The sequence below is a fragment of the Rhododendron vialii genome, chromosome 2a, assembly GCF_030253575.1.
Source record: "Rhododendron vialii isolate Sample 1 chromosome 2a, ASM3025357v1".
Lineage (NCBI taxonomy): Eukaryota > Viridiplantae > Streptophyta > Magnoliopsida > Ericales > Ericaceae > Rhododendron > Rhododendron vialii.
Window position 1 is genome coordinate 7,750,698 of NC_080558.1, and position 26,859 is coordinate 7,777,556.

General features: G+C 41.8%; 1 protein-coding gene across 1 annotated transcript; it reads left to right on the forward strand.

Moving 5' to 3' along the window:
• Positions 1–2,789: 2,789 nt before the first annotated feature.
• LOC131317047 (uncharacterized) lies at positions 2,790–6,455 on the forward strand. Its single transcript, XM_058346627.1, has 3 exons — positions 2,790–2,976; positions 4,696–6,184; positions 6,294–6,455. Exons 2-3 carry the CDS (start codon positions 4,700–4,702, stop codon positions 6,453–6,455), a joined length of 1,647 nt encoding a protein of 548 aa, XP_058202610.1. The 5' UTR covers positions 2,790–2,976; positions 4,696–4,699.
• Positions 6,456–26,859: the final 20,404 nt, after the last annotated feature.

Below are 26,859 nucleotides of genomic sequence, written 5' to 3' on the forward strand. Positions count from 1 at the left end.
CCGCTTTTCTGCCATTTGCCATAATCGAGAAATTCACCGTAGTAACACAGTGCATTACCCAATTAATCCATCTATCATTGAAGCCCAGAGTACGCATTGTGTCTTCCAAAAAACTCCATCTCACTCTATCATATGCCTTACTCAGATCCAGCTTCAGAGCCATGAGAGCTTTGGGGCCATTCTTCTTGTGTTTAATGTAGTGAAACACTTCGTGAGCAATGATAATGTTATCGTGGATCTGACGGCCCTCAATAAAGGCAGATTGCTCTTGGGAAATGATAGAAGGGAGTAAGGGCTTTAGTCAATTTGCAAGAATTTTGGAAATGATCTTGTAGGTAAAGTTGCATAGACTGATAAGGCAGAATTGGCCAATGGTTTCAGGGTGGGGAACCTTTGGGATGAGGACTATGTTGGTTTGATTAAGAGGGCCCAGATTCGAGGAGCCATCAAAGAAATCCCTGACCATATTGCTGACATCCACTTTAACTAGCTCCCAATATTTTTGGAAAAACAACCCTGGAAAACCATCCGGATCTGGGGCTTTGAGGGCCCCCATTTGAGACACGGCAGAGGAAATCTCTAGGTCACTCACTGGTCTGCAAAGGTTGACATTTGATTCTGCACTTATCTTGTTAGAAACCCCACTCAAAGCTTTGTCAGAATTTATAATGGGATTAGCATCAATAAATAAGTTATTGAAATGCTGACAGATAATATCAGATATACCTCTTGGGGAGTTGATCCATTCCCCCTTTTCGTTTTTAAGTCTCAGGATCAAGTTCCTTTGCCTCCTCTGAGTAGCAGTAATATGAAAGAATCTGGAATGTCTATCCCCAAATTTCAAGTAGTTTAAACGGGATCGTTGGTGCCAGTACATCTCTTCTTGTTCCCAGAGTTTATTCAGCTTTGCCATCAGATCCTCTTCCTCCATTTTAGAGGCAAGAGAATAAGGCCCTCCTTGGATTGCCTCAATCTTGCACTTGAGCGTTGCTATTTGTTCCTTCATCTTGCTGAATTTCCCCTTATGCCATGCCTGGAGATCCTTCTTACATCTTACCAAATTTTGAACCACCTTAGAAGCATTGTTGTTTCCCCTTTCTGACCCCCAAATGGCTTTAACTATTCCCTCACAATCTTCCTCCACTGTCCACATAGATTCAAAACGGAAAGGGCGATAGATCTTTAAAGGTTCCTCAAGATTAAGGCGAATGGGACAATGGTCTGAGCCAATGGCTGGTTCATGGAAGACCATAGCCTGAGGGAAAGCTCCTCTTCCCTCAATATTAGCATAAGCCTTGTCAAGGCGCTCCATCACAACATCTGAGCCCACTCTATTATTCCTCCAAGTAAAGGGGTGACCTTTAAAACCAAGATCAATCAGAGCACATTCATTCAGGAAATCATTGAACGCTGAAATTCTAGAGCTAGAAGGAGTTCTTCCCCCAAACTTTTCCTTTGCTACTGCTACATCATTAAAATCCCCTAGACAGAACCAAGGACCATCCATAGAGAAGGCGATATCCCTAATATGATCCCAAACCGCCTTCTTGGGCTGAATTGTGGGACTTCCATAAACAAAGCTCATTGCCCACTTCTTGGAATTAAGTAAAGACACGCAGCTAGTGTGAACCACATTATTCGATGCAAACTCAACAGAGAGAGAAACATTAGCGGTCCACCAAAGGGCAAGACCCCCGGATAAACCAATTGGATTAACATAAAAAGAGTGCTGGAAATTAAGAGATTGGCGAAGCCGATCCATTTTATTCTCTTTATTTCTGGACTCCATTATAAACATAATGGATGGGCGATATGTGTGAACACTCTCCTTCAATGCCTTGGAAGTCAAAGGTCGCCCAACTCCTTGAACATTCCAGGCTAAAATCAGCATTGGGGATGTGGCTGTTTGAGGCCAGCCACCACCGCCCCTTCCAACTTGGAAGCATTCGATCCCGAGCCAACAAAGGAAATCCCCTGATATCCATCCATAGAGGAATTCTTATCATCCGTATTGACCTGAATAATTCCAACATCCACAAGATTACCATCACCATCTGATCCGAGGAGCATGGGGGTAGGTCCAGGGTTAGGGTTCCTCTTCCTTGGAACAAAGTGTTTTTTAGTGGTAGCTCTGGTATTGTATGGGTGGGTGTTTGAAAGGGAGGTGGTGGGTTCGGTGAGGGGGATAATAGGTAAGTAAGAGTGGTTATCAAGCTTGAGAGCCTTAGATTTGGTGGGAGAGGTAAGGGAATCATCGGTCTTTCTTTTGATACTAAGAAGACGGTCAAAGACATCAGAGAGAACAACATCTTCACGACCTCGACCAGAGGATGGTTTAGGGCTGGGAGGTGTTGTAGAGAACCGTGTCTAAGTTTATTTATTTAATATTTCTTTAATGTGTAATGCGTTATTTTAAATACTTTGAATTTTATGAGCCAAAAAAAATTATTATTATTTTTGAATATAGTTGTGCAGGTGCATGTGTAGGCATTTTCTTGACTGTGTTCGAATTCATCGGTCCTTTAATTGAGTGTGTTGGGAGACTCCTATGTGTTGTTTAATTAATGTTAGAAATTTCTAGAGCTAATTACTCGTTTAAGTGTTAGTTGAGGGGCTCTAGTGCAAGAAGTTATAGCATGCAAGTATTATGTGATAATTTAGAGACTTGAGGGGGGTAGGGTGTAATACTTTTACACCTTAAATGCTTTTTGGCCGAGAGAACAAAGTGTTCTCTGTTTCCTTTTTTCTTTTCCATCCCAGAGCCGTGGGCTCTCTCTCTCTCTCTCTCTCTCTCTCTCTCTCTCTCTCTCTCTCTCTAAATCAAACACACCCACACACAACCAAATCATGTTGCACCTTCTTTTGCTTGGGCATTTTGTATCTACATCAAGATCTTGGAGGAATCTAGGGATTTCAAGTTTGTGGGCTTTCCTCCATCACCATCTCACTCATCTCTCTTGTGTGCTACCAATTGAGGTAGGGTTTTTCTACTAGATATCTCAAAAAAATGCAAGTATTGTGTTTGAGGATTGATTATTTTCATGTATTTAAGTAGTAATTGATTATGGAAGAAAAGCCCTAATTTGTGTGGTTATGTAAATTTCATACTTTTAGTTGTATATTGAAATTGATGGATTTAGTGTTTGATGGGGTGTGGAGAAAATATTATGCCTAGAGAATTTGTGGTGTCTAAATATTGGCTTATGTTTAATTGGATTGATAATGGATATACTAGTTTAGGGTACTTGGATTAATTGTTTGTATTTGGTGAAGAGCACATTAATTTTTTTTGTATTTGATATGGATTACCTCTTGTTGACATAACTGATGAAATTTTTTGAGGGTGGAGTTGAAAAAGTGTAGACACTTATATACTATGTTTAGTGCTTTGTGGATTTGAAAGTAAAGATTGAGATTTGTGTCGATACAAGTTGTATTTACTTATTGGAATTGATTTGAGATTGATACTTGACGTTTGGGCTAGTGAGCCATGTATTGGCGTTTGACTTGGCCATTTTATGCTCGTTGTGTAGCCGGAAGCATATGGATAATGAGTTATCCGTCGGTGTATAGTCCGTAAACCCGCGCGGGATAAGGTGCCCCATAAGCCTTTGGGTTAGTAGCCCATAAATTTGGATGATTAGGGACCTGATCAGTCGCCTAGGATTGGTACACAACTGTGATAACTTGGACCTTGGTTTTATGTGCTCTTACTTTCTTGTACTTAGTTTAATGTGTTGACTTATTTTTTTGTTTGAAGAATTTTGGCCTTTCGAGCTTATTATATTCATTAAGAGTTGTGTCTAGCTATCATGAGTATTCATATTTTCAAACATGTCACTTGCATCTTTTAGTTTCTAGTAGATTATGTGTGGGTGGTCGTGCTCACCCCTACCTTACAGGTTCGAAAGGCAAGGATGCGCTTTGATGGACAAGGTGATGGAGATATCTTTTGTGCTTTGGCGAGTCGATCTGCATGATATTTTGTTGGGTCTTAAAAGCTATCTTTTGACTATATGTATATGTTTTTGACTTTGAGAATGTAATGATAAATGTTAAACTCTCCTCTAGAAATGCTTTGTTATGTCTTTTAGGCAAGGAAGAAGGAAAACTTGTACCTCCTTTTGTAATTGGAGTTGTATGGTTCAAGTGGTGTTTTGGGTGCCATAGTGGCTAATCAAAAAAATTGAAATGTTTGGAAGTGGATAGCTTGTCATGCTTCTTTTATTTGGTTAAGACTTATAATACCTTGCATGATGGAGTGAAAAGAAAGTTGTTTTTAGTTATTGGACAAAATTATTTTTTTTTTAGGTAAAAATCATGCTGCCGAATTATTATAAAGCGGGGCGTGACAGAATGGTATCAGAGCTAACCAGGTTTGAACACCTTAGGACCGTGGGAAATGGTGGGGACGTGAAATTGCATGGACACTTCGCATATTAAGCTATGAGAATGTTATGTGATTTACAAATGTTATGTGTTCTTGTATGCTTACGTAGTTAACTTGTTTCTTCAGATGGCATATTCTTTTTTTTATGTCTTCACATGTTTAAGTGTCTCAGAATGATGACATGCCATGTAGTATGAAGTAAATTTTTTTATGAGATAAGAGCTTTGTGTGTAAGATCACTAGACCTTAGAATTGAGAATCGTTTGAAAAGCGATTAAGTTTATTTGCCTTTGCCTCTTGATTAGTAGGATGGCGCGTGGAGGTGGTCGTGGGAGAGGTGTAGCACGAGGGGCTAGAGTGCAACCCCCAAGAGCAAAGAGAAGAACTAGAGAGCCTATCCAAGAGGCAGCTAGCGCGGTTGAAGGGAGAGAAACTCCGGCTCTACAAGAGAACTTTGATGGAGCCCAAATGATGAGAGCATTTACCCAGGCTCTCCAGCGTATGGCCAACACTACACCACAGCGGGCACAACAATCTCTTCCTGCGGAGCCAGAGTCTCGTGCCATTTCTGCCATGAGGGAGTTTCGTCGCATGACGCCACCTATTTTTAGGGGGGAGCCCGACCCCATTGCTGCAGATAGTTGGTTGTCCAAGATAAGTAAGACCTTGGATACTTTGCAAATCACAGAGGATGGCTTGAGGGTGTCCTTTGCTGCTTATCAATTGGAGGATGCTGCTGCTCTTTGGTGGGAATCAATTGAGAACACTGGAGGTGTGGCGGGTATGACTTGGGCCACATTTAAGAAAATATTTCTGAAGAAGTATTTTCCAGAGATGGTTAAAGACACGTTGCGGGAAGAATTTTTGGGATTGGTCCAAGGAAACTCTACAGTTATGGAGTATGAAGCAAGGTTTACGGCACTTTCCCGATTTGCGCTTGAAACAATTTCAACTGAGAACTTGAAGGCAAGGAGATTTGAGCGGGGTCTTAACCCCGATATCAGAAAAGGGGTTGTTGGCCATCGATATAAGAAGTACTCCAAAGTCTTTGAATGTGCCTTGGCACTTGAAGGTGATGCTCAATGTGCTAAACAAATCAAGGAGCCCAAAAGTCAAACGGTGGGTTTTTCTTTTCAACCCGATAGTAGAAAGAGGGGCAGGGAGACAACTAATGCAATTCAAGGAACGGAGTCAGTTAAACGAGCACAGTCTGTCGGAAGGTCGGCTTCGGGAGTTTTCCTTTGCTATCATTGCAATCAACCAGGGCATCGAAAGTCTGAATGCCCACTTATGAATCAAAGTCAAAGCGGAGGACCACGAATTTGCCACCAATGTGGTCAGGCGGGGCATATCCAACGCTTTTGTCCTAACGCTCAGAGCTCCCAAAGAGTGATTGGGTCACATCAATTCAGAGCTTCACAGCACACTTCAGGCCGTCAGGGCTATAGGCCTTCTCAGCAATCCTTTTCTGCTCAGGGATCTCGTGCTACCCAAGGCTCTAAACCTACTCATAGTGCGACTACCACTCCTTCTGTTCAACAGCCTAAGCCGGGAGGTCAGCAGGGCCGTGTTTTTACAGTTGCAGCTACTACAGCTTCAGAATCTACGGGGCCTTCTGTGGTCCGAGGTACTTTCTTATTCTTTCATACTTGGGCTAATGTACTTATAGATACTGGTGCATCTCATTCCTTCATATCTTCTGCCTTTGCTACTACGTTGGGATTGGAAATAGACTTGTTAAGCTCTTTCTTGTCTGTAGACACGCCTGTTGGAGGTAGAATGATTCTTAATAGAGTATGTCGGTCTTGTGAGATAGAGGTTATGGACCGTCGCCTTGTGTTTGACTTCATAGTGTTAGACATGAATGTATTTGATGTTATTTTGGGTATGGACTGGTTGTCAGCATATCAGGCTACGATCGATTGTCACCGAAGAAGGGTATCAGTGTGCACTCCAGATGGTGATTGTTTTTACTTTTTGGAAGATCGAGAGGATAGTTTGGTCCCACCTCTTTACACCTTGCGTGGTCGAGGAGAGCTTAGTTATCTCTTTTCCATCACCTTGAGTGACAAGGGTAGCATGACTCGAGGGGAGTTGCCGCCTGTGGTTTGCGAGTATCCGGATGTCTTTTCGGAGGATCTTTTTGAATTGCCACCGAAGCGGGAGGTTGAATTTTCCATTGATATTATACCAGGCACTGCACCTATTTCTATGGCACCTTATAGATTTGCACCAGCAGAGCTAAGGGAATTGAAAGTGCAACTCCAAGAATTGTTGGACAAAAGGTTTATCCGACCTAGTACTTCACCATGGGGAGCTCCAGCTTTGTTTGCTAAGAAGAAGGATGGATCATTACGCCTTTGCATAGATTATCGCAAGTTGAACCGTGTTACCATCAAGAATAAATATCCTCTACCTAGAATTGATGATTTGTTTGACCAACTTAGAGGGTCTTGTGTCTTTTCAAAAATAGACTTAAGATCGGGATATCATCAATTAAGGGTCAAGGAGGAGGACATAGCAAAAACGGCTTTTCGTACACGTTATGGGCATTATGAGTTTCTGGTGATGCCATTTGGTTTAACGAACGCTCCAGCAGCTTTTATGGACTTGATGAACCGCATTTTTCATGCCTATCTCGACCGGTTTGTAGTGGTGTTTGTGGATGATATTTTGATTTATTCACCATCAAAGGAAGAACATGAAGAGCACTTGAGAATTGCTTTACAGCTTTTGCGAGAGCATCGTCTTTATGCCAAATATGAAAAGTGTGAGTTTTGGCTTTCGGAAGTGAAATTCCTTGGCCATGTAGTCTCGAAGGATGGAGTTACCGTTGACCCTGCCAAGATAGAAGCCGTGATGGATTGGGAGAGGCCGAAGAATGTATTTGAAATCCGTAGCTTTTTGGGCTTGGCCGGTTACTACCGTCGGTTTGTGGGGGACTTTTCACGTTTAGCCGCACCCATGACTCGCCTTACACGCAAAGGAGTAAAATTTATATGGAATGAAGCTTGTGAACAAGCATTTCAGGAGTTAAAGAAGAGGTTGACTTCAGCACCGATTCTAGTGATACCGGAGAGGGGCCTCGGTTATACCATTTATTGTGATGCTTCACGGGATGGTTTGGGATGTGTTCTGATGCAAGAAGGCAAGGTTGTAGCTTATGGTTCCCGGCAATTAAAGACCCACGAGCGTAATTATCCAACTCATGACTTGGAGCTTGCGGCGGTGATTTTTGCTTTAAAAATTTGGAGGTATTATTTGTATGGTGAGAGATTTGAAGTGTTCTCGGATCATAAGAGCCTTAAGTACCTTTTCTCTCAAAAAGATTTGAATTTGCGACAACGACGATGGATGGAGTATATGGAGGACTACGACTTTGACTTGCACTACCACCCTGGGAAGGCAAATGTTGTGGCGGATGCACTTAGCAGAAAATCTCTTAGTAGTTTGGCTAGCCTAGCCATTCGGGAATGGAAAATGCTGGAGGATGTTGGCGAATTTGATTTGCTGATCAACGAGACCGAAGAGCAAGCCGCTTTGTTTAACATTGTTGTACAACCTACGCTACTCACTAGAGTGATTAAGGCTCAGCAGGAGGATAACGAGGCTCAAACAATTCGGGACAACATAACTAATGGTAATGAATTAGATGGATGGGTTCTTCACCCTGATCGGAGTTTAAGATATTTGGACAAAGTGTTTGTCCCTAGGTTGTGTCGCGACGATGTACTCCGTGAGTGTCATCATTCTCGTTTTGTGGTACACCCAGGAGGCACAAAAATGTATCATGATTTACGTCGCCAATTTTGGTGGAAGGGCATGAAGAAGGATGTAGCTCGATTTGTGTCAAGGTGCTTTACTTGTCAACAGGTAAAGGCCGAGCATCGAAATCCCGCGGGATTGCTACAGCCTTTACCAGTGGCGGAGTGGAAATGGGAGCATGTGACTATGGACTTTGTGACTGGACTTCCTAGATCATCGAGAGGGCATGATGCGATTTGGGTTGTGGTAGATCGTTTAACCAAATCCGCTCATTTTCTTCCTATTCGTGTGGCAGACACGATAGACATGCTTAGTAGAAAGTATATTCGGGAGATCATACGACTTCATGGAGTTCCTGTATCCATTGTTTCAGATAGAGATCCTCGTTTTACATCAAGATTTTGGCAAAGTCTACAATCAGCTCTTGGCACCGACTTATTATTTAGCACAGCCTTTCATCCTCAAACAGATGGGCAATCCGAGCGCACAATACAAATTTTAGAAGATATGCTACGAGCTTGCGTACTAGACTTTCGAGGTTCTTGGGAAGATCATTTGTCTCTAGCGGAGTTCGCCTATAATAACAGTTTCCAGTCAAGTATCGGGATGGCACCATTTGAGGCCTTATACGGCAGGGCATGTAGATCGCCAGTTTGTTGGGCAGATGTCGGAGAGACAACACCTTTAGGGCCGGACTTAGTACAAGAAACCACGAAGAATGTAGCTCTTATTCGTCAACGCCTAATGACGGCACAAAGTCGTCAAAAGAGTTATTTTGATCGAAGGAGACGACCCTTGGTGTTTGAAGTCGGGGATCATGTCTTTTTGAAAGTATCGCCTCGGAAGGGTTTGAAGAGATTCAGTCTCAGTGGCAAGTTAGCACCAAGATATATTGGGCCTTTTGAGATTCTTGATAGGGTTGGAGAGGTGGCATATCGACTTGCCTTGCCACCACAGTTATCTGGAGTTCATGGCGTTTTCCATGTGTCTATGCTACGAAAGTATGAGCCAGATCCTTCTCATGTTCTTGATTGGGTTGATTTGAGTATTGAAAGCGATGTCTCCTATGAAGAGAAGCCGGTACAGATTTTGGATACACATGAAAAAGTTCTTCGAGGAAAGACAATTCCATTAGTGAAGGTGTTGTGGAACCACCATGGTGTCGAGCAGGCTACTTGGGAGCTAGAGTCAGAAGTTCGTTCTAAGTACCCTGAGTTATTTACTCCTTAAGGTATTACCACTTCCCTTATTGGCTATTTAAATTTCGGGGACGAAATTTTTTTAGGAGGAGAGGTTGTAGAGAACCGTGTCTAAGTTTATTTATTTAATATTTCTTTAATGTGTAATGCGTTATTTTAAATACTTTGAATTTTATGAGCCAAAAAAAATTATTATTATTTTTGAATATAGTTGTGCAGGTGCATGTGTAGGCATTTTCTTGACTGTGTTCGAATTCATCGGTCCTTTAATTGAGTGTGTTGGGAGACTCCTATGTGTTGTTTAATTAATGTTAGAAATTTCTAGAGCTAATTACTCATTTAAGTGTTAGTTGAGGGGCTCTAGTGCAAGAAGTTATAGCATGCAAGTATTATGTGATAATTTAGAGACTTGAGGGGGGTAGGGTGTAATACTTTTACACCTTAAATGCTTTTTGGCCGAGAGAACAAAGTGTTCTCTGTTTCCTTTTTTCTTTTCCATCCCAGAGCCGTGGGCTCTCTCTCTCTCTCTCTCTCTCTCTCTAAATCAAACACACCCACACACAACCAAATCATGTTGCACCTTTTTTTGCTTGGGCATTTTGTATCTACATCAAGATCTTGGAGGAATCTAGGGATTTCAAGTTTGTGGGCTTTCCTCCATCACCATCTCACTCATCTCTCTTGTGTGCTACCAATTGAGGTAGGGTTTTTCTACTAGATATCTCAAAAAAATGCAAGTATTGTGTTTGAGGATTGATTATTTTCATGTATTTAAGTAGTAATTGATTATGGAAGAAAAGCCCTAATTTGTGTGGTTATGTAAATTTCATACTTTTAGTTGTATATTGAAATTGATGGATTTAGTGTTTGATGGGGTGTGGAGAAAATATTATGCCTAGAGAATTTGTGGTGTCTAAATATTGGCTTATGTTTAATTGGATTGATAATGGATATACTAGTTTAGGGTACTTGGATTAATTGTTTGTATTTGGTGAAGAGCACATTAATTTTTTTTGTATTTGATATGGATTACCTCTTGTTGACATAACTGATGAAATTTTTTGAGGGTGGAGTTGAAAAAGTGTAGACACTTATATACTATGTTTAGTGCTTTGTGGATTTGAAAGTAAAGATTGAGATTTGTGTCGATACAAGTTGTATTTACTTATTGGAATTGATTTGAGATTGATACTTGACGTTTGGGCTAGTGAGCCATGTATTGGCGTTTGACTTGGCCATTTTATGCTCGTTGTGTAGCCGGAAGCATATGGATAATGAGTTATCCGTCGGTGTATAGTCCGTAAACCCGCGCGGGATAAGGTGCCCCATAAGCCTTTGGGTTAGTAGCCCATAAATTTGGATGATTAGGGACCTGATCAGTCGCCTAGGATTGGTACACAACTGTGATAACTTGGACCTTGGTTTTATGTGCTCTTACTTTCTTGTACTTAGTTTAATGTGTTGACTTATTTTTTTGTTTGAAGAATTTTGGCCTTTCGAGCTTATTATATTCATTAAGAGTTGTGTCTAGCTATCATGAGTATTCATATTTTCAAACATGTCACTTGCATCTTTTAGTTTCTAGTAGATTATGTGTGGGTGGTCGTGCTCACCCCTACCTTACAGGTTCGAAAGGCAAGGATGCGCTTTGATGGACAAGGTGATGGAGATATCTTTTGTGCTTTGGCGAGTCGATCTGCATGATATTTTGTTGGGTCTTAAAAGCTATCTTTTGACTATATGTATATGTTTTTGACTTTGAGAATGTAATGATAAATGTTAAACTCTCCTCTAGAAATGCTTTGTTATGTCTTTTAGGCAAGGAAGAAGGAAAACTTGTACCTCCTTTTGTAATTGGAGTTGTATGGTTCAAGTGGTGTTTTGGGTGCCATAGTGGCTAATCAAAAAAATTGAAATGTTTGGAAGTGGATAGCTTGTCATGCTTCTTTTATTTGGTTAAGACTTATAATACCTTGCATGATGGAGTGAAAAGAAAGTTGTTTTTAGTTATTGGACAAAATTATTATTTTTTTTAGGTAAAAATCATGCTGCCGAATTATTATAAAGCGGGGCGTGACAGGTGTTATAGTGGGAACGGGTTGAATGGGGGATGTTTTTGGGCTAATGGGAGTTATAGTGAGGTTGGGCTAAATGGGGTCAAGAGTGCCAGTTTCATTTGGTGGGTCAAGAGGCCCAAAGTAAAGAGGGTTGAAGAGAGGAATAGATTTCCTTGGGCTATCCCCGGGTTCAGCAACAAAATATGCGGGTCCACCCGACCTCGGATTTGAGTTCGCTGAATCATTTGGAGAATTTGGCATCATTCCACGTGGCTCCAAAGAATCCATTCCATCATAAAAGGGAATATTCAAAGGGGATAAATTTGGGATAACGTTAACTTTCAGAGGGGATTTTTTTGTACCTGGGGTCAACATAGAAACGACATCGGGGGTCAACGTCGAGGCGACATCTGGCATAGGCAGGGTGGTGGAATGTTGCTCACGAACAATGTAACACCCCTGAATTTTGGTCAGTAAAAATTTCTTTAAATATTTGAATTTTATTTGAATTACTTATTTTTCTTGAGTGGCTATATAATTCCTTGTTGATTTTCGTCGTAGTTGGATTTTAGTCATTTGTAAACTCTCGACTAGAAACCCTACGTGACCAATTTAGTTGGTTTCCAATCGACTAATTGGAGGAGCTGAGCAACCAACTTACCTAGTTACTAGATGAACCTTTTGGACCTTTTGAAACTTTTGAACCTTTTGCCTTTACCCATTTGTCCATAATGGTTAGGGTAATTTTTGTCCATTGGACAATAAAACTTTTAATATTTAAATCAAAGTACATGTAGTCTTTCAAAATCTTATTTTAAAATAAAAGGTACTTGTACTCTTTTGTCCATTGGTTATTAACCGCAAGGGGAATTATTATCTATTGGGTAATAACCGTTAGGGAAGTAGGTAACCCTTGGGTAATAGAGACTTTTGACCAAATAAAGTACCAATGTGACTAGGGAACCTTCCAATAAAGTAGATTTGACTTGTACTTTATTATTATTTTAATGGAAAGAATCCTAGCCTTTTTATTTAATTGGGGGTACTTGGTACCACATCTATATTTAATATAGAGCTTTTGTCACATGCTTTGAAGGACCTTGATTATTTAAATATAAAAGTTTCCTAGTAGATATTGTCCAATAGAAGTTAGGGGATTTATTATCCATTGGGTAATAGCCCAAATCTTTCTCCTAAGTACTTTTTTTATTATTTTATATTGGGATTTTGTACCCAATTGGATTAATTTATTGGGGAGTTGATTTTCCTAGAGTACATTAGTACACTAGTTTATTTATTTAAAGGGGCATGTGCCTTATTGGATTTCTTTATGGGATTTTAGAAAATGTAGTACCTTGTACTTTCTTATTCTTTCTTGTTTGCATATATACATATATATATATATGTGTGTGTGTGTGTGTGTGTGTGTGTACTTGAGAGAGAGAGAGAGAGAGAGAGAGAGAAAGAGAGAGAGAGAGAGGAGGAGGAAGGAGAAAGGAAGGTTGGTTGTACCATGCTTGATCTTTCTTTGACCTTTCAAGTCCATGGGTGAATCTTTCTCCTAACCAAACATAACTCTCCCTTTGTACTTCTATTATTGTTTAGCACAAAATCTTGTACCATTGTCTCCAAATCTTCCAACAAATCTTCCATAAATCCCATCCAAGGACAAGTCTTAGCCATGCAAGCTACCTTATTAGGCCTAAGTCTATTTAGCCTAATGACAACCTATGATGGACCTTTATGACACAATCCTAGCCTTTATTAGCCTAAGACTTTGACTACAAGCTAGACTTAGGTTATAATTACCTAGAAAGGCTAAAGATTTTAGTTGGTTTCATAGCCTTACACCTAAGATTTGGAGAAAGGACTATGACTTGGTTGAAAGGTTGATTTGATGACTTAATGGAGCAAATCCATGGGAGATATAGAGAAAGAGAGGGCCGGGCTTGTGAGAGGGGAGAGAGCCAAGAGTTTTGCCTATAAATAGCACCCCATGTTTCTCATTCAACTCACACCTTCACCTAGCAACTTCTCTCTCTAGAAAAATTGTGTTCTTTTTTTGTTCTTTCTTTTGTTCTTCATGTTCTTGAGTTGTTCTTGAGTTCTTCAAAAAACTCAACCAAAGCCGCCACTAAACCGCGACTCGACCACCCTTCGATCCATAAAGTAGAGTAGTGTTAGTCAAGATTAACTTTCGAGAGAAACCTTTCTCTTTCGAAGCTACCGGAAACCACCGTAGGAAGTTACTCCGTCCGATAGCCGACTAACCTTCCGTAGCCGAATACCGCCAAGAAGAACGGTAGGATTCCTTGTCCCCTATCTCTACGTATATGTAGGATCTCCTTAGCTTCCACCCCAAGTATAAAGTAGGAAATTCCTTATCTCTATTCCTAAGCATAATGTAGGTACCCATACTTACTCGATGAATACGTAGGTTATTTACCATGTGAATCGAAGTATTCGTATTTTGATCTTTCAAAGAGTTTGAGTTGCATATGTGAATTGATTGTGTTACTTGTGGTGTGATAAAGCATAAGTGATTTCACTCCAAAGACGTCCGTACATGTGGCGTTGTGCTTTGAATAAGCATAAGAGATACACTCCAAAGGCGTTCGTACATGTGGCGTTATGCTAAATGATGATTGAGCGTGATAAGTAATATAGAATTGGATGATCTTGTTAGAATGGATCAAGTTTATTTTTGTCCTACCGCGGAGTCTTTGCATGTAACGAGACACGAGAATCGAAAAAGTAGAAACATGGCACCTAGGGTGTGAGTAATGAAAGGAAATGTTTTTCGAGGAAGAAAATATTTTGAAACAACATAATGACTGGTTTTGGGTGGCATATATTATGTGAGTTGTGTGCGTGTGTAAAAGTAAGATTTGTGAAAACCCCAATGAGAACCCGAAGCGGTGGAATCATTGTGGGATACTCGGGAACCCAGAGCGGCGGAACCGAGGGTTTTAGATTTCGAAAACCCCAAATGGGAACCCGGAGTGGCGGAACCATTGTGGGATTACTCGGAAACCCGAAGCGGCGGAACCGAGGGTTTTAAATTGTGGATTGGTTATCCGCGGTACGGAGCCAATGCAATGTGTGCCAATGGGAACCCGGCGCGGCGGAACCATTATGAGGATACTCGGGAGACCGGCGCGGCGGAACCGAGGTTGGGTGTGTGCTTGGTTATCCGCGGTACGGAGCCAATGCAAATGATTTTTAAAGGTTGCGGCTTGGTTATCCGCGGTACGGAGCCAATGCAATTGTGTGCCAATGGGAACCCGGCGCGGCGGAACCATTGTGAGGATACTCGGGAACCCGGCGCGGCGGAACCGAGGTTGGGTGTGTAGCTTGGTTATCCACGGTACGGAGCCAATGCAAATGATTTTAAAAGGTTGATTTGAAATGCGAAAATATTGACACGGTCTACGATGAGTCGCGTAGGAGAAACCCGAAAATCTTGGACACCAACGATAGATGATTAATGAATGTGGATGTGTCATTGTTAACTGTGTATATACGTATCACGTGGAAATTGATGTTTTATTATAACCTTATTTGTAAGTTAAGGTTGGTGGGTAAGGATTTCCTATTGAACGTTGTAGCTCACGGTGTTGCCTTTTTGGTGACCCTGACATATTATATGGGTGGCGACGCTGGTATAATGTGTCAGACTTCTTAGATGAACAGGGTAAGATGTATACCATGGAAGCTTTTGGAGCAGAGGAGCTTGCTTGGATGGAAGAGCATGCTGAGTAGTATTAGGAACCCTAGTTTCCTTCCTTGTTGAATAAATGTACTATTTCCTTATGATGTATTTATGATGTAATAATGAGCCAGACTCTCTTTATTATATAATAAATGCCTCATTTAACGTACCCAAAATTCGGGGCGTTACAAACAATCTCCGTACCTGTACCAACAACCACTCTCCTTGGGGGCTCTACGCACGGAGAGACGTGCTCCTGGTCACGCGCCACCACTCCTTTCTCAATGACCAAAGGCTGGCAGCCCGAATCCGAGCTAACCACACTAGACTCCATATCCACCACCGGAAGGCCAGGGCCTCTAATCGAACCAGTACGGAGCTCCGGCCCATAACCAAAACTAAGGCCTTCTTCTCTAGAGACAAACTTGCAATTCTTGTTCTCATGACCCAAACGGCCACAAGCGAAACAGAAATCGGAGAGCCTCTCATACTTGTAAGAAATCCACAGGTCAGCCCCCACAGGGTTCTTCCTTCGCAACCAGAAACCTTTAGGTAAAGGTTGGGATATGTTGACCTCAACCCTGACCCTAAGGAAACTCATTTGAAGGAGAAGCCCATCAGAGATGGCTTCGATACCCAAAAGACTAGCAAATCTCTTTCCAATAATCTCTGCATTTACTCTCGTCATTCTTTCCACCGGAAGGCCATGGATTTGGACCCAAAAAGGAGAGCTGTTGAAATCCATTTCCGAAAACACCACACCTTCAGGTAAAGGTTTGAGCACAAAAAGGTTACCCATCACCGACCACGGAGCATCACGTAAGATCGAGCGTCGGTCTTCCTCATCATTGAAACGGAACATTGAAACGGAACAGGGTGGTATTGTTACTCCAAGGGGTAATGGAGAACTCTGCCCTGGTGTTCCAGGCTTTTCGAAGGATATTAGAAACAGCGATCTTATTTAGGGGTTTATCGCTAATAATCTTCCCAAGAAGGCACTTAGTTCTGCTGGTTTCATTATCCCCTCTCCCTTCTTCCAAATCGAGATAATCCGAGTCAGACATGGGGAAAGTGGAAAAAAAGAAATAGAGGGAAGACAGCCTAGAACCGAAAAAAGAGAAACGGGAAAATAAAAGTGAGCAAGGAAATAAGGTGGGTAACTGGGTAAAATAGGGTACGGTAAAGGTTAAGGGAGAAAGGAGATGAGAGATTAAAGGATGGAGGAGGAGAGCAACACCAGGAGAAAAGATAGCTAGATGAGGAAAAGGTTGAAGGAAAGTAAAACAGAGGAGAGAGAGAGAGAAAGGGAAAAGGTTGAAGGGAGGTGAAACAGAGGAGAGAGAGAGAAAGGGAAAGGCTGGGAGGACCGCCGTCGGAATATCTCACTAGGAGGTAGAATCTCTCATTTAGAGAGAGAAGCTCTCATTTAGATGCTAGTAGAAAATGGATATGATGCTAGTCTTGTTAGGACTGAAGACAATTGAATTGGTAGAAAATGGATATGATGCTAGTCCTAGCCAGTTTTGGCAGTAAAAGGAGAAATACCCTACATTCAGTGGCGGTCGCAGGAATTAGCCCGCATTAACACCTCACGCCTTGAATAGTTTCGTTAAGCACGAAAAGTGCTAAACATTATGTAAAACTTTCTTTCCTAAACATTAAGTAAAACTTTCTTGGCTTTTGAGGTGTCTGCTAGCTAGGGAACTGGTCCAGTCTTTGAACCCTCTAAATCCTTGTACTTTTTACTCTTGTAGTTATTAGTACTCCATTCAAATTAAGTCCGCTCCACCACCACTAACTCGGGGGATTGATCATGAGCTTGTGGAGAACATTATTATTATTATTATTATTGGAAACGGAGAAGATCTTTTCAAAATTGGCCCAATCAATACTCTAATATTCCACAGCCTCCGTTGAATCAAAAAGTTGTTTTTGTCGAAGACCCATATATTGTCTTCCTAGGTTTCAAATTCCAACCACGCGTATATCTTTGGTCAGTTCAATGCATAGGCCAACCTTAACCTCAAGGTCCACAAACAAGAAGATAACAAAAAAGAGATGGGGGAAAATCTAGGCACACTCCCATTTTAATTACAACTAAATTTACAACCGATTTGCCATATTAGCATGTAGGCTCTATCATTCTGATAATCGCAAATGTTCACTTTATAAAGCACGTTGAAAAAATAACACGAAAATTCATGTTTATAGAATGATCAGAACAAGAAAAATTGACTCACATAGAAGATAAACTTCTTGTGATCCATGCATTTATGGAAATCATTATCAATATGAATTACCTCTTCTTGGACTTCTCTTTGAATAATATTTTTTAAGATAAGTACGTCATGGTTGAAGGTCATTACCGTTTTTGGCACTCAGCCCAAGTCTAGCATTGGACGGCTATTTAATTGAAATTCTATTAAGTTGGGCCAAGAAATATATTTGTTCAAATCAAAAAATTAACGGGCCAAGGCAAGAGTAATTGGGCCCGATTAATTTCAGTTGGATTTGGGCTCGAGTTTAAGAGTTTTTGGGCCTATTTGCAAGAAGAATTCAGTTGGCCCATGACTTATTAAGCGTTGGTGTGGGCTAAATATGTTAGCAGGCCACTTAATTTAATTAAATAGCCCATTACCCAAGTAACCTATGAAAAGTGAAAAAGGGGAGAAATGTTTGTTACCTGGCAAGAAGCCATTTGATCGAGTCAAATGGCTGGTAGTTCCAAATAACCCACGAAAAGAGGGCATGAGGAGGCCTATTACTTGTCAACTGCCCATGATCAGGAATTAACCCATGGGTAAATATTGTTTACTCCCAATAATCACCCATGATCCCATCAAACATGTTAATGGGTAGTTATTTCGGACACTTAGAAAGATTTGGAAGCTACTCGAGACACGTGTCAGCACAAGATGCAAGGCGGGAAATCCATCCCATGCAAGACCGTGGAGCATTTTGCCTATAAATACTAGAAGTCAGGAAGAAAAAAGGGTTCACACACCAATCAAGCTTAACGCTTAAAACCAAAGTCTTCCCAACGAAACAACTATCTCACTTTTCTCACCTTCACTCGATTACTTCTTCAAGTAATTCGGGTTTCTATCTCTCTTGTAACCCAACTTTATTATTACGACATAATAAAGTTATTCATATCTCTTTTGTACCCCCAACTGTATTATTACGATATAATAAAGTTATTCTTACATTGTTACTTCTTTTCCTACACGGTTAGAAAATTATTAAGTCCTCGTTCGTAGAGGCAAAATCACGAACCAACACTGCAATCCAGCCCTTAGGTTTGCAGCACTTTTACCCTCACGGTTAAGAAGTCAGAAAAGGGGCACTCAGTCCTTTACATTGGACGTGATAAGTCCTGGCACGCCCGCTCAGTCCATTGAGCCATTTCGGAGCCGAACATCTTTTTTGACACGCCCGGAAGGTCCTTAATCGTCTAAAGGTTTTATCATGGTCAAGAAGGCACAACAACAACAACAGCAACCGGGTCCACCCACGCCGGATCCACCACAGAGTCCTGAGAGAGTGGCAGTCGACGTGCCATTACTCGAGGAAGCTGGTCCTCAGATCAGCGCCCAAGATCTTAGCGACGCTACGGACAGTGTCAAGAATTATATGTTTTTGGTAGGACGTGAGATCTCCCACAACGTAACGCAGTCAATCTCGCAATCATTCACTCAGTCCTTGGAACCTCTGACCATAGCAGTCAACAAAATGGTTGCTACACTCACAGAGAGGCTACCGCTCACTCCTCAGCAGTAGGGCTTTCCACAGTTTGGTGTTTAAGGCAATGGTCAAGGCCAAACTGGCTTACTAAGGGCACTTCCCCCTCCTCAAACATTTTACCACACTACCTCATCTAACAACCCTACATTCGGGGGCAAAAGGAGAAGGGAGTTGTGATTGGAGGAGTCGAGTCGCCTCCAGCAAATAACAATCAAAGGTTTGTTTTGGTTGAAGACCAATCCAAACCTGATAAGACGGAAAAATGGCCTCCGCCTGGAGGCCAGGGCTCTGGAAAGGACAAAGGAGTTGCTCACACTCCTCAAAGCTCTGATACTCGGGGGGCAAGTCCAGTCCAGGACCAGCATGCACAAGAGGCACGCCCACAGCTGCCTCTTGTGCCAAACATGTTTGTGGGAAGGGATCAAGTCCTAAACTTACGTCAGGAGCAGTTAGGACCTGGTTTTAAACCTTTGGGAAGGCCGATGTATAGGAAGCCTCATACCAAAGACATGGACAATACACTCTTCCCGAAGGGCTATAGAGTTCCAGAATTCTAGACCTTCAATGGAGAGAGCATGCAGTCAACTGTGGAGCACATTGCCAGGTTTCAAGTTCAATGTGGAGAGGCTGGGACCATTGATGCACTGAAGTTGAGGCTTTTTCCCAATTCTCTTACTAGAATAGCCTTTACTTGGTACATCAATCTACCACCTAATTCAGTGCAAACCTGGGCACAGTTAGAAGAGATGTTCCACTAGCAATTCTACAAGGTAGAACCAAAAGTGACGTTGGCAGACCTGTCATGCTATCGTCAAACCCATCTTGAATCTATAGAGTCCTATCTTTTACATTTCAAGACTGCTCGATTCAAATGCAAAATTGTCCTTCCAGAGGCCAAGCACGTGCGCATAGCATTAAACGGCTTGAGCTTTGAAATGAAGAAGTTCTATGGGACAGAATTCAAAGACTTGTTTGCATTGTCCTCTAAGGCATCTCATTACGAGAGGCTCTTGGCGGAGGAGCAGGACAGAAAGACAGCATCCAGAGGGACGTACTACCATGACCCTAAGAAACAGAGGCAAACCTAGATGTGGCAGTGGCTGAGATCATCAATAAGAAGCCATATGTTTGCAAGACCTTTATCAAGATGGAGCCAACGAAGTAGCCTATCCAGAACACTTTTAATAGGCCAACCAGAGCCTATACTTTTGATGTTGGCAGGGTTGAGGCTATCTTTGATCAACTCCTTGTTGACAAGTTGCTCAAATTGCCCTTTGGTCACAAGATTCCAACTCCAGAAGAATTGAACGGCAAGGAATATTGTAAGTACCATAACTCTTTGAGTCATACAACTAATAACTGCATAGTATTTAGAAATAATATCCATGACAAAATTGAGCGGGGAGAGTTCAAGTTTCCTGAGAAAGACAAGCAGCCCATGGGGGTTGATGGCAATCCTTTTCCCTCAGGGCTGAGTACAAATATGGTCTTTGTGTACATGAGAGGCATGCCTAAGGCCGCCCCTAGGCAGAAGATAAGTTTGGGAGCCCCTTCCAGAGCAGTAGACAAGTCCAGCCCAAGCAAGTACTAGGATCCTTTTTATGATGAGGGGGATTTCAGGATTGAATGAATCAAGAGGTTTAAGAAGCAGAATTCCTAGTGGTCCAAACCTACAGGAGTGAAAAAACCGGAGCGACCAACTTGTTCCATGGTATGCATAGAGTGTGGACATCATGCTAGTCCTAGCAAGCCAACTCTGAAGTGTGTTATCGTGGGAAGGTCTGGACCCAGGTCTAAGGAGCCACAGAGGTCTACGGGAAGAAGGGTTGCCTGTGAATCAGTGTTCAATCGAATCCAGCCAGGGTTAGTGGAAGTTGAGCATGAGCTTGACAACTTGAGGATATCTATCACACCATCGATTTATTTAACATAAATAAATAACCATTTCAATAAATAATCCTCACATATGGCTATTAGTACCCAAAATGAGCTTTCCCACCTGTTTAATTACAAATGAAGTTTCCAAGTTTAAAAGAAATACATCCTTGGCACCGTGGCCCAAATTAAGTTAAACACATGTGCAAAGTATTTAGAATATTACAATCTTATGTCAAAAGATCAAACAAATTAAATTAGTTACAGTACCATCTCTATTCAAAAGTAGACTAATACAAAGATGGATGAATAACTAGGTCATGTTACCTTCCAAAAGTCTTCGTTTTCAAATACACCATGTCATGCGATCTATTGCCCTGCGTTCGAACCTGAAAAGAAGGATTTTGCTGAGCTACACTAGCCCAGTAGGAAATTCTCTACAAAATCGACATGCAATGAAATGATAAGCATGAAAAGGCGGATCAACTTAAACGCCAAATCCAAATAATGCACATCGACACCCTTTTTACAAATGTCAAAACAATTCCCAATCACAAACCCATTCGTACACACACACGCACACACTTCTTCCAACGAATTTCCACCCATTGCATCACAATAGACTCCACCCCTTATGAACTGTGTGTTTCCACCCCTTGCGTCACACTAAGTCCCCTATTCACTTCACAACAACAACAACCACCCTATCGTCACAATTGATACCATTGCCACAAACTCATTCCACACACACTGCCATTATCTAATACAACACATATAGCTCATGGACCATGGCACTCGTTACCACCATACCACTATCAAGGAATATGCAATCCTTAATCCATAAAACATTCTATTCAACCATATATAGCAAATAAACACCTAAGTCACACATAGTAGAGGAAGAGAGAAATCCCTACCTAGATGGGTTTTGAGCAAAACCCTAGGTCTACCAAGAGCAATAAGCTTGAATCCTTCAAAGACAAGCTTCACCCAAGCTAGGATACAAGATCAACAAATATGTGAGAACAAAACGTGATAGAACTTTAAGGAGTGAGAACAAAAATGTGATAGAGCTTCAAGGAGTAAGAGCAAATAAAGCCCACAAACATGAATAACAAGCAAAGATCAACAAATAATCGAGAGGAGAGAGAGAAAAACGTGATAGACCTTCAAGGAGTGAGAACAAAAATACAAAACTCACCCTTGGTTCACCAAATGCAAGAATCTTGTGATTTTGAGGAAGGAAACCCTTGGATCTTGGAGATTTGAGGTTGAAATCAAGGGTTTTAGGTGAGATTGGAGTGGGGTGAGTGAAAGGGGGTGTTTCCAGGTGTGTTTCGTGGGTTTGTGAGTGAGAAATGACAAAATGGGGCATTTATAGAAGTCCAAAAAGTGTGTTGAAAATTACAGAAAAACCACTGGCGTGCGCCGATAGATCTAAATTCACAGCTCCTACTCTCAACTCTCTGAGCTCTGGAAAAGACCAGTGCACACCTAGGACAAACCATGCAGTCAATATAGCAGAATAAATACAGTTACAGGCAATAGAAATGATTTTAGAACCATAAAATGAGTAGAACACCCCATAAACAGTGTGGGGGATATAAACAGAGACCGAGGCTTAACTGCCATGCAAGGGCCACCCATTGGACCCTGGTCTAACTGTCGTATTCCAATCATAAGAGACCGTATGCTAGTTACATCATTGGTCCAATGCTTGGCTTTGCATCATCTGAGTTCTAGAACATGACCAAAAGGATCCCAGAGGCCCTCGAAAACAGAAATAACAAATAAGCAACTACACAGTTCTAAAGTACAGAAAGCAGTAAACTGGTTCTTAGCATACATAAAAGTGATAAGACAAGAAATAAAATAAGAAAAGGATGATCGATGGTCCTTACGCCAGTGGTGCACATACAGCCATAACTGGCGTACGGCTTAAGATCACTAGCGTGCGCCGTTTCTCATCAAATACGATCTTTGAAACCTTACTAGCTTTAGGGCCAGGACTAGTATTGATTACTAGACTTGACCCTGCTAGTACCCCTCAGGGGTCAGCACAGGAGATTACTAAAGTTGGTATACCTTTGGTTTTGAGGTTGATGGAATGTTTTGAGCTTGAGTTTGAGGTTTGATGGATGGAAGATGGGTGTGAGGATGCAACGATATGGAGGGAAGGGTTCCTTGCTTACTTTTTTAAGTGATGAAAGAAGAGGAAGCAAGGAAACAAGGGAAAGAAGAGAGAGAGACTTGAACTCTTAAATGGGTGGTTAATACTTGTGAACCCTTTGCATATAAATGCAAGGGGGGTATTTATCGCCCAAGGGAGGACTGAAGAGGGCAGTAATCAGTTGGGTTAAAGGCTAGTTGGGTTAAGAAGAGAGCCTTCCATGCATTAAATGCATGGGACTAGGTGATGAAAGATGTAGGAGAGAGAGGGGAGCAACCCTGCATGATTACAATCATCAGAAAACTGTAGACTACGTCAGGGTGGCCACAAAAGTCTTGAGTACGAGGTTGAATAGTGACATTTGACTGACTTTGATTGGCATACACCAACATTGTACCTGCGTGCGCCGGTGGTAACTGAGTCAACGGTCGATGACTGACACGTGGCAGTTTACCAGCGCACGCCAGCACAGTACTGGCATAAGCAAGTAAGGTTTTGCAGAGGCCATTTGGTTATGGCTTGAAGGGTTTGGACAGGGCTCGACAAAGATTGAATGAGGTTCAGGACGCTCAAAGCTTAAACACACCGATAACCTCGGAATGTTCTTGACCGTGATCATCATTGGGGAATCGAAGACTGTAAATAAACTAATCTGGACAGTCCAAAATAGTGTGTCTACAGTAAAAGAATAGTTTTATTATTAAAGTTGTACGTATGTTTGTGGGGGTATACGGATATACATATTCGGTTGCATATCGGACTCTCAGAGAATCGTAAAATGTAAGTTTTGATATTGTAATATTGTTTGGAGGTGTTGGTATCAAGTTGGGTTCGCTCTAGAATCCATTGAAAATTTTCATTTTTCTGCCTAGCCGGTATTGGTACTGGCTATTTCCCAGGACCGGTACCCACTGTCCAGACCTTGATCAAATTGACATTTTGAAGGCTCCAGTACTGGTACTGGGAGTCGCCCAGTACCGGTACCCGCTGCATTTTTTTGTAATTTTCAACACACTTTTTGGACTTCTATAAATACCCCATTTTGTCATTTCTCACTCACAAACCCACGAAACACACCTGGAAACACCCCCTTTCACTCACCCCACTCCAATCTCACCCAAAACCCTTGATTTCAACCTCAAATCTCCAAGATCCAAGGGTTTCCTTCCTCAAAATCACAAGATTCTTGCATTTGGTGAACCAAGGGTGAGTTTTGTGTTTTTGTTCTCACTCCTTAAAGCTCTATCACGTTTTTCTCTCTCTCCTCTCGATTATTTGTTGATCTTTGCTTATTATTCATGTTTTTGGGCTTTATTTGCTCTTACTCCTTAAAGCTCTATTGTTATTTCTGTTTTCGAGGGCCTCTGGGATATCCTTCTGGTCATGTTCCAGAACTCAGATGATGCAAAGCCAAGCATTGGACCAATGATGTAACTAGCATACGGTCTCTTATGACTGGAATACGACAGTTAGACCAGGGTCCAATGGGTGGCCCTTGCATGGCAGTTAAGCCTCAGTCTCTGTTTATATCCCCCACACTGTTTATGGGGTGTTCTGCTCATTTTATGGTTCTAAAATCATTTCTACTGCCTGTAACTGTATTTATTCTGCTATATTGACTGCGTGGTTTGTCCTAGGTGTGCACTGGTCCTTTCCAGAGCTCAGAGAGTTGAGAGTAGGAGCTGTGAATTTAGATCTACCGGCGCACGCCAGTGGTCCTGTGACATACGCAAGTCGTCTCTATATGTGGTGGCCTGGCCAGTGCATACAGCTTCCTCTCGCGTGCCTCATTCTGGGACAGCGTGTTCCAGTTTGTTTAAAATGCTCACAGGTGCTTATTCTCAATCTATTGTCATTTGTTTCAAATAAATCATCCGTCACATTTTTGTCATGTAAATGCAACCTGCTACAGTTTTAATCCCCTTTCACTGTTCACCCGCCCTAATTGGCTAAAAAATGATTAATGAGAAAAAAATGCAAACGTTTTACAAAATGCCCAAGTAGAGACCGATCTCCGGATTGGGCTAGATGGGTGCCATAAAACCCTTCCCCTCTCGTAACCTGGCTCCCGAACCTCAGATATCGAAGGTGACGACGGACCAGTCTAAGCCTTTTCAAAATCAAACAACGTGGCAAACGTTTCAAGTTCGGTTCCTTGGGTGCATACCGCAAACCCGAGTGGCGACTCTGAATTGTAAGTATTTCGCCGCGCTTCCCAAGAAGGGTGCACTCGATTTTATGCACGAAAAATGGAATTTTTGGACCGTGTGCCGACATTTACATACCAAATAATTTTCGAAGTTATAAAAATTTTATGGGTCTATACAATATCTATTCCTTCTAAGGGTAAACCTAGGGCTGTGAGACCCCCAGCCACTCCTCTAAATGAGTGGCACAAGGTTGAGCATCCTAAGTTTCCTTCTCCACCTCCACTATTGTCCAGATCTCAGAAGAGAAACCGCTAGTGATTTAGGCAGGCAGCCAGAAGGGCTGAGCAAGAGACGGATTTACTGGACGACCCAATAGTTGAAGATGATCCTAAGGGGAAGATGAAGGCAGAAGGCTCAGTAGAAGAGCCTATGGGCCTACAGAACCTCAAAGAAGGAAGCTACCAATATAACTCTTTATATGTTGGTATATGGACAAGATCCAGTCCTTCTAATGGAGGTCACAGTAAAGTCAGCAAGGATAGCATATCAACATGGCCTCACTCCTGCAGATTATACTCAGGCCATGCTCATAGAGCTTGAAGACTTGGATGAAGTTAGGCTCTTAGCCCTTGACCATATGTTGGTCCAAAAAAGAAGAGTGGCTAAGTCTTATGACAAGCATGTAAGAAGGAAGAGTTTTTCTGAAGGAGATTTGGTTTGGAAAGATGTCTTTCCCTTAGGAAAAAAGAATTCAAGATATGGCAAGTAGTCCCTGACCTGAGAAAGACCTTATCAGATTGCTCAAGTCCTTAGAGGTAACATGTATCTTCTTATGGACTTAGATGGTGGTTTGTTTAAGCATTTAACAAATGGAAAGTACCTAAAGCATCATTATCCTACTATGTGGGAAATGAGAGATTTTGGGGGAAATCAATCTAACTAACCATAAAAAATCTGCCAGCAAGGCCTGGACAGAGGCCATGATACCTGTTATGCAAAATTCATAACGGCCTCAAGTTCAGGCCACATATCATCAAACCAAACCAGTGCCTTTGGCCATTTAAAGGAAAGTTCCAAGCCAGGCACAAAAAGAACAAATTTAAAGTTATTACAAGCCCAAATCAAAAAAAAGATCAAGTTTTGAGGACGAGACCTACTAAAGGCCTTTGAGACTGTTTTTGAGGTTTTCCCAAAAAATGTCAAAGCTAGCAAGTTGGGCTTCAAGTGTCTCCCGCTGCCCATGGAGATTTGGAACTTCTTCTGACTTTTTGATCCAGTCTTTAGCTCATCATGATGTTTGGTCAAGTTCTTGGATTCCTCCAGAAGGTCTTCCAAGCGGCCTTCAGCTTGCGCCAGTTTGGTCTTGAGGTCCTGAATCTCATTTGAAGTAGCAGTAATGTTTGCTTCATTGACCTTAATGTCCTCCTTCAACTGGTTCCATTCAGAGCTAAATCTTGTCAGTTCCTTGTCAACCGCGTCTAGTTCAGCCAGCTTAGCACTTATGTTGTTGAGTTCATAGGTGGAAGAGTCGTGGGACTTGATCATGGTAGGGAAGTCCTTTTGGAAGATTTGAAGGGAGGTTTCCTCTATTCCCAAGGCCTGAGATTTTATCAGTACATCCATGACCTTCTTGGTGTTTGAGGCGCGGGCAGCGTGAATGACAGTTTTAAAACTCTGTAGAAGGGCCATCCTGAGGGTTGTTTTGGCCTCTCCAACCTCCTTTGGAGTGAACTCAGACTGAGACGTTGAACCAAGGCCACTACCTGAGGTACCAGAGGTGGCTGCCTTCAACAAGTC

Excerpts from the sequence above, each read along its gene's own strand:
- LOC131317047 (XM_058346627.1), top strand. The coding sequence starts at position 4,700 with ATGGCGCGTGGAGGTGGTCGTGGGAGAGGTGTAGCACGAGGGGCTAGA. Across the intron at positions 6,185-6,293 it reads GTAGAATGATTCTTAATAGA|CATATCAGGCTACGATCGAT; the intron begins GTATGTCGGTCT and ends ACTGGTTGTCAG.